The sequence below is a fragment of the Bombina bombina genome, chromosome 6 (genome assembly GCF_027579735.1).
Source record: "Bombina bombina isolate aBomBom1 chromosome 6, aBomBom1.pri, whole genome shotgun sequence".
Taxonomy (NCBI): Eukaryota; Metazoa; Chordata; class Amphibia; order Anura; family Bombinatoridae; genus Bombina; species Bombina bombina.
In genome coordinates this window covers 344,074,360-344,088,334 of record NC_069504.1, presented here as the reverse complement: position 1 = coordinate 344,088,334, position 13,975 = coordinate 344,074,360, and the positions used below count along the sequence as shown (strand labels likewise).

Here is a 13,975-nt window from a genome sequence, read left to right as displayed (position 1 = left end):
TATAGGGTGTTGATGTCATTTGACCACACCCCTTCTCATTACAGAGATGCACATCACCTAATATGCTTAATTGGTAGTAGGCTTTCGAGCCTATACAGCTTGGAGTAAGACAACATGCATAAAGAGGATGATGTGGTCAAAATACTCATTTGCCTAATAATTCTGCACTCCCTGTACGCTTTTTTCTTTACAGCATTACAGTATTATATTTTTCCCATTTACATAATTTGTATAATATGTGTTTAACTGCTATATTACTGTTTACTCTTCTATATTGAATGATTTATGTGATGTACTTGTTTGAATTAATAGATTGAGCCCTGCTTGTTTCCAGACATTCAAGAGTTAACTGTGGTAACAGATTTACGTCAGTGTGATTACATGATTTAAGAAGGCTGTGAGCTAGCAAACAGCACAGTCTATGAGTAAGGCAGAGAAGCTGAAACATGTCAGACCGCTGCTGTCCTAGCTCTTTTGTTTTTATGCACTGAGAGTGTTTTTACATTTTGTATGGCAATAAAAGCTAAGTATTATCTTTTACCTGTGGCCCCGACTCGCCTTTTTTTCTCTTGTGGCAACTTGTAATACTAGCGGACATTAGCGTGTGCTGGTATTACACAGTGGAGCGCTATATCCCTTTCATGAAAGCGATATTTAGCGCTCCACTTGTAATCTGGCCCGATTATACATTTTACAAGCATAATATTAAGGGTTTTCCCCTGCCTCCCTTTAATCATAGGTACTGTCATGTTGAAATCTAGCTTTTATTACATTTCTGTGCTAACCTGTTTACAGATGTGCAGCAAATCTCCTTCAGATACCTGCAGTGTAACCTAGGTTCCATAATAGTAGCACCATGATTAGAGGGAGGTGCATGAAATGTACTTAGTGTCCCTTTTAAAATATAAACATTTTAATGGGATATGAAACCCAATTTTTTTTTCTTTCATATTCCTCCTTCTTAGACATACTATACAAAAATTAAAGTTGCTGGAATTCAAAAACATGGTGGTTTGTAAAGCAAAAGTGCATTTCAACACAGATCACCATATTTATTTAACTTCAAGGAAGCCCTGGGATTCTCATAAAACAAACTGCAAACTGTCAAATTTGTAAAAGGGGTTGGTTCAATAGTATAAGTACTGCTTAACCCCATAACTTAATAGGTTGTGTGTGTGTATATACAGGTGAAACTCGAAAAATTAGAATATCGTGCAAAAGTTCATTTATTTCACTAATGCAACCTAAAAGGTGAAACTAATATATGAGAGAGACTCATTACATGCAAAGCAAGATAGTTCAAGCCATGATTTGTCATAATTTTGATGATTATGGCTTACAGCTCATGAAAACCCCAAATCCACAATCTCAGAAAATTAGAATATTACATGCAATCAATAAAACAAGGATTGTACATAGAACAATATCGGACCTCTGAAAAGTATAAGCATGCATACTGTATGTACACAGTACTTGGTTTGGACCCCTTTTGCAGCAATTACTGCCTCAAAGCGGCGTGGCATGGAAGCTATCAGCCTGTGGCACTGCTGAGGTGTTATGGAAGACCAGGATGCTTCAATAGCGGCTTTCAGCTCTTCTGCATTGTTCGGTCTCATGTCTCTCATCTTTCTCTTAGCAATGCCCCATAGACAAAATGAAAAGTGATATACAACAATTGGAGGATTGGACAAACGACTGGGATCTAAAGTTTAACACAGCAAAGTGTAAAATAATGCATTTAGGGAAGAAAAATCCAAATGTTAATTACAGACTCAATGACACTTTACTGACTGTTACAGACGAGGAACAGGACTTGGGAATTATTATTTCAGATGATTTAAAACTTAGTAAACAATGTAGTAATGCAGCGAGTAAGGCTAGCAGAATGCTTGGATGTTAGGCCTCATCTTGAGTATTGTGTGCAGTTCTGGAGGCCATATCTTCAGAAGGATATTAACAAACTTGAATCTGTGCAAAGGAGGGCTACCAAAATGGTACATGGTCTAAAAAATAAAACTTACCAGGATAGGCTCAATGACCTAAATATGTATAGCTTAGAGGAGAGAAGGGAAAGAGGTGATATGATAGCAACTTTCAAGTACATTAAAGGGTTTAGTAAAACTGAGGCTGTGGGTATTTTACATAAAATGGAAAATTCAAGAACAAGGGGTCATGAGCTCAAGCTAAAGGGTAGTAGATTCAGGAGTAATTTGAGGAAGCACTTCTTTACAGAAAGAGTGATTGATTTATGGAATAAACTTCCTCAAGAGGTAGTAGCAACAAACACTGTGGGGGACTTTAAAAATGCATGGGACAAGCATAGGGCTATCCTACAAACTAGATAAGTTTATACTGTTAGGTAAGGTCGGGCAGACTTGCTGGGCTTATGGCTCTTATCTGCCGTCAATATCTATGTTTCTATGATTCTCTATGGGGTTCAGGTCAGGTGAGTTTGGCAGTGTGGGCAGATGCCAAGTCCTGCTGGAAAATGAAGTGAGCATCCCCATAGAGCTTGTCTGCGGAAGGAAGCATGAAGTGCTCCAAAATCTACTGGTAGATGGCTGCGTTGACCCTGGACTTAATGAAGCACAGTGGACCAACACCAGCAGATGACATGGCTCCCCAAATCAACACAGACTGTGGAAACTTCACACTGGACTTCAAGCATCTTGCAGTGTGTGCCTCTCCATTCTTCCTCCATACTCTGGGTCCTTGGTTTCCAAATGAGATGCAAAATTTGCTTTCATCAGAAAAGAGGACTTTGGACCACTGAGCAACAGACCAGGTCTGTTTTTCTTTAGCCCAGGTAAGACACTTCTGACATTGTTTGTTGTTCAGGAGTGGCTTGACAAGAGGAATACGACATTTGAAGCCCATGTCCAGGATCCGTCTGTGTGTGGTGGCTCTTGATGCACTGACTCCAGCCTCAGTCCACTCCTTGTGAAAGTCCCCAACACTTTTGAATTGCCTTTTCCTGACAATCCTCTCCAGGCTGCGGTCATCCCTGTTGCTTGTGCACCTTTTTCTTCCACACTTTTCCCTTTCACATAACTTTCTATTAATGTGCTTTGATACGGCACTTTGGGAACATCCAAAACCATTACCTTTTGAGGCTTTCCCTCCTTATGGAGGGTGTCAATGATGGTTTTCTGCACAACTGTCAGGTCAGCAGTCTTTCCCATGATTGTGATTCCTACTGAACCAGACTGAGAGACCATTTAAAGGCTCAGGAACCCTTTGCAGGTGTTATGGCTTAATTAGCTGATTAGAGCGGGACACTTTGAGCCTAGAATATTGCACCTTTTCACAATATTATAATTTTCTAAGATTGTGGATTTGGGGTTTTCATGAGCTGTAAGCCATAATCATCACAATTATGACAAATAACGGCTTTAACTATCTTGCTTTGCATGTAATGAGCCTATCTCATATATTAGTTTCACCTTTTAGGTTGCATTAGTGAAATAAATGAACTTGCATAATATTCTAATTTTTCGAGTTTCACCTGTATACATGTTCTGCATTACATATGTGGTCAAGAAGCTCATGGACTGGACAGGAGCTTTGAATTTGGGAAAATTGCAGTTCTTGTTGTATGAGAGGATCGCACACTGTGTAAAGAAGTGTTCTCTGGCATAGTTCCATACAAAGCTATATATCATTGTATATGCATTTCATATGTTCTATTGTACACTCCGCTCGCTCCTTGTTGTTGGGTTTGTTTTTTTTTGGGGGGGGGGGGGTTTGAAAAATTTAATATAAAACTTTCTCTGCAAAAAAATAAATAATGTTTAATCCTATGGTTTCAAAAAACAGTTTACAGTTTCTTCAGCAATGGAAATTAGGCCTTAAAGGGATATGAAACCCATTTTTTTTTTTATTCATGATTCTTAAATTTTAAATTAGAAAGTTGCTTAAAATTGCATGCTCTATCTGAATCATGAAAGAGAAAAAAAATTGGGTTTCATATCCTTTTAAGGCCTAGTTTCCATTGCTGAAGAAACTGTAAACTGGTTTTTGAAACTGTAAGATTGACCATCATTATTTATTTGTTATTTATTTTTTTGGAGAGAAAGTGTTTTATATTAGATTTTTCATTAAAAAAACAAGGAGTGGAGTGTACTAACAGAAATACAATAGAACATATGAAATACTGTACATATATAATATATAGCTTAGTATGGAACTGTGCCAGAGAACACTTCTTGACACCATGTACGATCCTCTCCTTAAACTTTTACAAATTCAAAGCTCCTGTCCAGTCCATGAGCATCTTGACCGCATAAGTAATACAGAACGTGTATATACACAACCTATTGGGTTATGGGGTTAAGCAGTACTTATACTATTCAACCACCCCCTTTTACAAATTTGAGTTTGCATCCTGTTTTATGAGAATCCCAGGGCTTCCCTGAAGTTAAATAAATATGGTGACCTGTGTTGAAATACACTTTTGCTTTACAAACTACCATGTTTTTTTGTATAGTATGTCTGTCTAAGAAGGGATATGAAACCAAAAAAAATTGGGTTTCATATCCCTTTAAATGTTTATATTTTAAGGAACACTAAGTACATTTCATGCACCTCCCTCTAATCATGGTGCTACTATTATGGAACCTAGGGTACATTGCAGGTATCTGAAGGAGAGTTGCTGCACATGTGCAAACAGGTAGATAAAAGATAGATTTCAACATGGCAGCAAGTCAGCCTTGCTTATTTGTTGAATCTTGGATTGTAATATTTATGTTTTTATACAATGTTGTTAATATACATTATGGCACTCCTTGCCTATACAAGGTTTATAGTAAAATCAGGAAGAAATCTGATTCTTTGTAAATCCAAGTGTTCATTAGTTACTTCCTGCTTTTGGGTTAACCATGCAATTATGTAAATTATGTTTTTGATATATTCATTAATTCTGTTCTTCACTTACTGCTGCTGATGGAAGATCTGCTAATGTGCAACATGTTTACTAAAGGTAACTATTTTGCTATTAAAGTAGTTTTTGTGTATTTTTGTGTCATTTGCTTTTTGGGTTTTATTTTCTTATTTTTAAATAGTTATAGCTCCTATATATCTACCATTAATATAATTATTATTATTATTTTTTTTTTTTAAGATTCCTATGACTGGATTACCTTTGAAAACGATTCCTATTATTGGCATGGTTGGAGGAGCCATTTTATCCCTTACCAACTATTTCAGAGTTATTCTTGGTGGTGGAGTAGGCAAAAATGGATCCACTGTAGCAGTAAGTACATTTATTAAAAAGGCATCCAATTAATAATTTTCACAAAAAGTATGTGATTAGGTTAGTTTTCTGTTTGTTTGTTTGTTTATTATTATTATTATTTGTTTATTTTTGTCCTCTCCATTTCTTGAGCACATAATCCATTTAGTCTTATCTCACCTTTTTAAAAGCAGTTACCGTATAAATAATTTTCTATTTGCATACCTTGATGATAGATGCTGAAATTTCTGTGATACAGTAATTTCTTAATCATGAGTAATAAATATGTATCTATATATTTTTTTTACTTTTTTTTTTTTTTTTACATTCAGACATTTTTCTGTTTCCAACAGGGCACTAGTGTTTTGTCGCCTGGTCTGCATATTGGTCTTGTTCTTGTACTGGCTTTAATGATTTATCAAAAATCAACAACCAACTTGTTTCAACGACACTCCAGTCTTTATACATTAGCATTTGGCTTTGTAAGTGCCAAAATTACAATCAAGCTAGTGGTGAGTGTTTAAATATTTTCTTGACAGCCTATCTATATATGTGCGTGTTATATATTTTCCATATTCATTCGTTACTTTTCTTAGGTGGCTCATATGACCAAGAGTGAAATCCACCTTCAAGATGCTGCCTTTATTGGACCTGGTCTTTTATTCCTGAATCAGTATTTTAACAGTTTCATTGATGAATACATTGTTCTCTGGGTAGCAATGGTAAGAATATTGCACTTGATTTTATGTATGGTATATATTGAATTGGCCGCAAACACCTTACAATTAAAATTGTAGACCTAGATGCACATTGTACAAGCTTTATCATGAGTAGTAGTTCATTATACTGTATAGGAATAATGTTCCTACATTCTTGGTATTCCCTCTTCCTGACTGTTCTTTTTATGAAAAAGAAGGGGGAAGAATGCAGTGGATGAGCAAAAACTATCCTTTTGTATATCTATAACATTATGTGGACTAATAAGTTGTTGTTGTTGATGTTTTTTCCTCACTTGACTAAACATTATTATTATTTCTTTTTTTTTACTGGTAAACTATGTAAAATGCTTATTGGATTAGGTAAAAATGCTTTTCTTTCTTAAGATACGGTGAGTCCACAGAATCAATTACTGTTGGAAATATCACTCCTGGCCAGCAGGAGGAGGCACCACAGCAAAGCTGTTAAGTATCACTTCCCTTCCCACAAACCCCAGTCATTCTATTTGCCTTCAGTGCAAGGAGGAGGTGAAGTTCTGGTGTCTGAAGATTTGATTTATTTCTCTTCAATCAAGATTTTATTATTTTAAAAGCCAGAGTAGGTTTGCTCTGATCTTTTACCTAAGACTGGGTCTAGCCATACTCCACGTTAGACTCTTCAGTAGAGCAGTGGTGACTTTCAAGCAGTTAGGAACTTGTGGGGTGGGCCTCACTGCATTTTCTTAACATGTTGCTGCCCTGATATAGAAAGCCAGAGTAGGGTTACTCTGTTCTCTCTTCTTACACAGGTCACTGTGAAGAGTGGCATCCTCTCATACTGGGTGGACTTTCCTCCTTCCGGACAGCTGGATGTACAGGTAAGTGCCTTTTTGTCTTCTGGGGCTAGGAGGCTGACACTGAAGGGGTTAAGGACCCTCTGTACTAAAGGTGGGACACTGTATCCTTAAGTGTATAAGGGTGGTTTATGGCAGTGGGCAGGCACTTCATATGTGACATGGAGACTTAAGGTTTAACTCATTCAAGGCAAATACAGAGTTAACCTTTTAATGTGGATCAGTTATCAATTTTATTCTCATGTAATCATGGCTAATACTTTTTCCCTTGACTGCCTTATGCTACATTGCTGGCAGCGGGATCTTGATAGCCACTCTGGTCCTGCACAGACTGTTAGAAGGGCGCACTCTCTCTCTTAGAGGCGCCACTCCTATGGGGCTTTTCATGTGTTTTAAACACCGGGAGCGGAGCTACTTATTTATTTTATTTAAGCTGCGGTTGAGTGGGTCTCCTTTATTTTACAGCCGACCCTAGTCTGTGTCTCGACGAAATGTTCCCGCCTTTTTTTTTTTTTTTTTTTCAAGAGCGGAACGTCGCCATTTTTGTATTTCTGTTAGGTTTAATGTATTATACTCCACCTCATTCTCCAGCAATAGAGAACGGAGCAGCGTTCTGATTTTACAATGACACTCGCACAAGAAACTACATGTTTATGTATTAACAGGAAGAGAAGACATTGCTGGCAGTGCAGTAGAAACTTTTATTACCAGTTTTACTTAAGCCCTATGAGAGTGAAATGCTATATTAATAATGTTAATTCCACTTTAATATTAGTGGTAGACATTAGCTGGTTTTTGAACAGGGATCTGTTTGCAAGAAACAGGACATCATTGTTGGTACAATCGTTTAGTCCCTTATATTAAACTAGTCCTAAAGCCCGTGTACACGGGCCATTTTTTGCAGTACAGCGGTCCCACCCCTTGCGCGCTCTCTTTCTCTCTCTCTCTCCCCTCTCTTTTGCTCTCCTTCCCCCCTCTCTTTTTCTCTCTCTCTCTCTCTCTCTCTCTCTCTCTCTCTCTCTCTCTCTCTCTTTTGCTCTCTCTCTCTCCCCCCTCTCTTTTGCTCTCTCTCTCCCCCCCCCTCTCTTTTGCTCTCTCCCCCCCTCTCTTTTGCTCTCTCTCTCTCTCCCCCCCCCCCTCTCTTTTGCTCTCTCTCCCCCCCTCTCTTTTGCTCTCTCCCCCCCCCCTCTCTTTTGCTCTCTCTCCCCCCTCTCTTTTGCTCTCTCTCTCCCCCCCTCTCTTTTGCTCTCTCTCTCTCTCTCCCCCCTCTCTTTTTCTCTCTCTCTCTCCCCCCTCTCTTTTGCTCTCTCTCTCTCTCTCTCTCTCCCCCCTCTCTTTTGCTCTCTCTCTCTCTCTCTCCCCCCTCTCTTTTGCTCTCTCTCTCTCTCTCCCCCCTCTCTTTTGCTCTCTCTCTCCCCCCTCTCTTTTGCTCTCTCTCTCTCCCCCCTCTCTTTTGCTCTCTCTCTCTCTCCCCCCTCTCTTTTGCTCTCTCTCTCCCCCCTCTCTTTTGCTCTCTCTCTCTCTCCCCCCTCTCTTTTGCTCTCTCTCTCCCCCCTCTCTTTTGCTCTCTCTCTCTCTCCCCCCTCTCTTTTGCTCTCTCTCTCTCTCTCTCTCCCCCTCTCTTTTGCTCTCTCTCTCTCTCTCTCTCTCTCTCCCCCTCTCTTTTGCTCTCTCTCTCTCCCCCCTCTCTTTTGCTCTCTCTCTCTCTCCCCCCTCTCTTTTGCTCTCTCTCTCTCTCCCCCCTCTCTTTTGCTCTCTCTCTCTCTCCCCCCTCTCTTTTGCTCTGTCTCTCTACCCCTCTCTCTTTAGACCTCTCTGTCTCTCGGCAAGCATCTGGCCACGCCCATGTCGCAGCCACGCCCACTCCGCACCCGCCCGGCCATGCCCACTCCACCACTCGACACCAAGTCAGTTGGAAGGCCAGGTGTGTTTGTCCTCTTGCGCGCAGTCTCTACTGCGTATGACAGCTTCGGACAAACACACTTGGCCTTTTATTGTATAGGATTATAGAGTTTGTAAATAAAAATATATTTTTATTTGAGCCTTCTGTTCCTCAGGATTTATTTTAAACATTGTTTTTAAAAATTCTGTGCTGTAATTGTTTGCCAGAGCTATTGAATGTAGACATAGCCGGTTGCACTCTGAGCCTCATGTCTCCAAGGATGATGCTGTTCAGACATTGTCACAGCTTTCTCCTTAAAGCCTCATTGGCGTCACATATAGTGCCTTGCGTTCCTCTCAATCTCCTGGAGGAGTGTTTTGCCTACAGATTTTGCAGCTCAGATATCCTCTGCGATATCTGAGGTTTTATCTGTTTTTTTTTTTTTCTTACCTACAGGTAAAATGCAAGAGGATATTTAAAATTTCAGAGAGGGGGGGCGGAGCTAGCCACTGCACAGCCTGGTCGCACATACGCTGAGCTCCTGAGCTAATAAATCTATACTTGACCATAAACTATATATTTTACTATATATTTTGACCACCTTATAGCTTAATATAGTTTATTACCCTATCACGCAGATTGGCCAGTAAATTCTCCATTTTGTGAGGCCATTTCGAGTTTTCAGTGCCTATCATTTTGTCCGCTGCAAACTGCTCTTTTGCTGGGCTGGTGGAGATAGCTGTCTACACTGTCCTGGAGGGTTGGGGACCCACTCCAGGTTCATTAGATATACCCAGCAGCCTATCGGAATTACCTGCAAAACCTGGACTACCTGTAGTTGAGGATGAGAAAGCGGTGGTCATAGAGAACTTCTACTGCGGCAAACTACAGCGGTTCCTGGTCTCCGGAGGGTCAGGGCTCCGCTCCGGAGAGTTGGACGTCGCTCCCCTTTCACTCCACCAACTGCCACCTTACCTTTTGCCACTTTGCTCCGGAGGGTCGGGTATCCGCTCCGGAGCCTTCATCCTGTGGCCTGACTGTCTGTCGAGAAGAGGACGCACGACCGGGTGCTCCGCTTAGCTGAGCCCGGTGAACCTTGCTGGCCGGTCCCCCCGAGAGGCGGACCTCAGGAGACGAGTACCTGCTTTGCTTGTTGAGCGTGAGAGCCGGCTGGGACAGACTGAGTTCAAGCCAGGAGCAGCTGGGCCTTTCTGTTCACGTTGTGCAACTCTTTGGAAAGGGCGCAAAATTTCGCCATCTTGGGCCCTAACGGATCCACATATACAGCACTGCAACAGATTGGGCGGCGTTTTTCTGCAGGAGCCCTACAATTTCTACCAGATAACATCTGTTCGTCAGGTGCTCACTTCTAGAAGTGTCTATAGCAGCGCTCAGGGAAGGTGCCTCAAGAAGCACCATTGACATCCTCTGTCTCGCCAGGACCGGATCCACAGGCCGCACCCACATGGAAATCAAGGTACAGTCTTTTCAATATATTGTGCCCACGGAGGTCTTCCACACACTCCAATCCCTTTGAATCAAGCTCCCTGAAGTGACCATCCTTACCACTGGGCCCCCCATCCCTCCCTCTCTCTTTGGTGTGAATAGTGCGAGGCCTACAATCCCACCTTTTGGAGACTTTTACTGTTACTTTTGGGAGCCTTGCACTAAAAGAAGTGGACTTTAGGGGGATATCCCATTTGGGGAGATAGAATTACTGGTCCCTAACTTGCTGGCCTTTATTTTTATGTCCTAGAGCCAGACGGTGACATATCCCTTACCCATCAGGAGGATCTGCTGAGAGAATTGCTTGTGGAGCCAGCCAAACATTCACAACTGAAGTTAAGGGTCTTATTGCTACTCTGAGCCTTAACCAAGAGGACTGTGATTATCTGCTAGGTGCCGGGGGACTCTGTCTAATAGCTGCTGCGCCAGCAAATGTACCTCTGGATCTCACCCAGAGTGGAGTGTTATATCATAAGCTGCTTAAGTGTTACATCTATCCCATGCAGTGAGTACACCACATACTGACTTCACATAGTTCTCTAGTCGCACATTACTGACAGCAGGATACTTCATATTCCTCTTCTATCAGTACAACAGACCAAATTATTTGTAATCCGCTCCCCCAGTATAGCACTCATACAGTTTACTACTAGATCATTTCCACCTCACTCACTCAATTGTGAACTATACAGGGGTTTGTTTTCTAGAGTGTGTTATATCCTTGCTCCTACGTCAGCATATGTGCCTTTGTTGCTTATCTGCAGAGCGAAGTGTGTTTCTGTATATTAACTTACCATACATAAAGCCCTGACAGTACTTATTCCTGCACACTCCATAATATTGACGCAGGGCCTACATCCCCTAGCTATACTGCCCTATAGTTCTAACCCTTATATGCTCCCCTGGCGATCTTCCCAGTGGGCCCTCTGTTCTACATCTTTGATATCTCCCACTATCCCTAGAGCAGTTTTAATCCCCCCCCCCCGAGTCCCATAAGTGCCTCCAGGCCCCCATTCCACTTTGGGATCATATTTGCAATTAACACTGGTTCTTACTCCCTATAGTTTAAATTATTTGCAGGGTCTGCCATATACATTTTTACGACTAATATTGTTTTCTCTTACTCCCTGTCCTCCCTGCATTGTATTTGTCTGGGTCTGTCTGTGAGTCGCACAGAAAGGGACTGGTTGCTTTGGTCCCCCTCGCACCTCCCCCTTTCCGGCCCAGCTTGTCTGGGCTGGTCACTACCACTCTCCTTTTCACCTTCCTACTGGTCGTATCCCCCTTCCCTGAGGTTCGTGGGGGCTCTTAGGGGCCACTACGATCGCCAGCTGTTGGTCCATTAGTTGGGCCTTTTCCGCAATTACTGTATGTGTTTAAATATCATGTACCAGGTATAATCTGTGTCTGAGGGTTGTGCTAGCCCCGCTCTTGCAGTGTACCACTAGCTATCAATGTTCTAACTAAATGTTGAAGTTTAGCTTTTAAGATAATCTAGTTAACTTTATTTGCCTGTGCAATTCTCTTAATGCTCTAACGATTTCTCTGTGTATAAGTGGTTAGGGTGGGCCCTCACTGCTAACCCACGAATCAACATTTGATTCCCTTAAATTACCAATTATGTCGCACTCTGCCAGAAAAAACACCAAGAACCAAGCGGCTTCGAAAAAGACTGTTCTAGATCATTTCTCCCAGTCACGCAAAATGCCTAATCCTGAGAGCAAGGAAGTCGGCGATCCCGAGTCGCAAGATGAGGGTTCACAATCGAGCTCTGTCGGCTGCTCACCTCAATCACTACATTACTGAAAGCACCCTGCAAAAATTGCTTGCAGCTCAGACCAAATCTATTACTGCTGAGATCCAGAGAAGTTCAGCCGAACTTAAAAAAAGACATCTCTGAAATTGGCGATAGAGTGGATTCCCTTGAGCGACAACAAGATGATCTTGCTACTGACCATTCGAACCTGATGTCTTATGCGGAAAGCCTAGCAGAGCAAATTTCCCAGCTAGAGCTAAAGCTAGCAGACATGAAGGACAGAGCCAGGAGGAATAATGTCAGGTTCAGAGGCATTCCAGAGACGGTCGCCACGGGTAACCTACAGGATTACCTCATCTCCTTGTTCACCACATTCTTAGGCCCGCTGGAGGGCAATATGCACGCCATGGAAAGGGCCCACAGGGCTCTCAGGCCACGTTCAGTGTCATCGGACAGGCCAAGGGACGTGGTAGTTTGCTTCCATCACTTTACCTTCAAGGACCGGTTAATGCAAGCGGCCTACAACAAACCTACCCTACCTGATAACTTTAAAGATATACAGCTCCTGCCTGACCTCTCTTCCCATACTCTGCAACAACGGAAGCTCTACTCCCCAATCACCACTCAACTGAGGAAAGCAGGTGTAAAGTACAGGTGGGGATTCCCCACTAAACTTATTGTGACCAGGGACAACCAAACCCACATAGTGTCTTCTCCCTCTATGGGGAGTACCCTCCTGGCTAATTGGGGTCTTCAAGCTGCCCCGGAAAACCAGCAAGAGGTCCACTCTAGATTTTGGGTCTCGGCACCAGAGTGGACTCTTAAAGAACAGAGGCCAAAGCGACCAAAACCTAACCCCCCTAACCACATCCAGAGGCCTCACCTACCTGAGGATATTTCATTGTATTTAGCCGCTAGTGTCATTTTCAAATGTTGTTAACTTACTTGGTCAATGTTATTGTAACTAGTTCTAGTTAGAGTTTGAGCATCCTTTTGTTTATTCTGTTAATTTCTTGCAGAAGAGCGGGGCTACCCACACTAGCCCCACTACCTTTCAGGTTGTGTTAGCTCCCCCCCAACTCTTGGTGCCCATCCTAGGGCCCCACATAGGTGGACTATTTCCACTTGTTTCCCTTCCCCTCTAACCAGTTTCTAATTCCTTTCCTTCCCTCCTCCCTCGTAAAAAGGCGCTGAATGGCCCCCCTCAGGTTCCTGACTCATAATGTCAGAGGCCTGAATACCATAGGTAAGAGATGCCTTCTATCCCGCTCCTTGCGCCATCATAGGGCGGATGTGGCTTTTCTCCAAGAGACGCATCTACTAGCCGATTTCCCCCCCCCCTACATACGACTAGGGATTTCCCGGTTTTTGAGGCGGCTTCCTTTACTAAAAAAGCCAGAGGTGTAGCCATCCTAATACACAAGAGGGTGGCCTACGAGCCCCTTCTTGTGCTCAGAGACTCTCAGGCCAGATACCTTATCCTTATATGCAACTTAGATCATGTCACATACACTCTGGTTTCAATCTACCTTCCGAACTCACTCCAGCCTAGGTACCTACGGAAAATTCTCCTACACGTAGATAAAGTTAAACAGGGCAAGGTATATCTTGCAGGCGACCTGAATATGGTGTGGGATGGGAAGCTAGATAGGAAAACTAGCCTGCCCAAGAGACTCCCTACTAGTCACGACCCAACCAGCCGTAGATTCAGAGAACTCATGTCCCAGTTTAAGTATTTTGATATCTGGAGATCCCTACACCCTTTAGACAAGGACTTCACCCATTTTTCCCACCCACACTCCACATTTTCTAGGTTAGACTATTTTTTCTGCCACCCTACAGACCTCGATCTGATCCGTTCCACGAGCATGCATACCTGCCCGTGGTCGGATCACGACCTTGTCACCCTAGATATAGACTCCAGTCATACCACTAAGGCTAGAGCCCCATGGAGGCTGCCACACCAACTCTTTTTGGATATCCCTTTCAGGGAGGAGATCAGGAAAATAATAAATACAACAAATAAATTATACCCCAGACATTAGTGACAAC

The 13,975-nt window shown here is 42.4% G+C and overlaps 1 protein-coding gene across 1 annotated transcript in view; it reads left to right on the top strand.

Moving 5' to 3' along the window:
- CHPT1 (choline phosphotransferase 1) overlaps positions 1-13,975 on the top strand; it is a 168,834-nt gene that overhangs the window by 122,843 nt on the left and 32,016 nt on the right. The window contains exons 5-7 of the mRNA XM_053716984.1: positions 5,120-5,251; positions 5,584-5,742; positions 5,827-5,952. Of these exons, the coding sequence (XP_053572959.1) occupies positions 5,120-5,251; positions 5,584-5,742; positions 5,827-5,952 (417 nt within the window). The remainder of the gene's footprint in view (positions 1-5,119; positions 5,252-5,583; positions 5,743-5,826; positions 5,953-13,975) is intronic.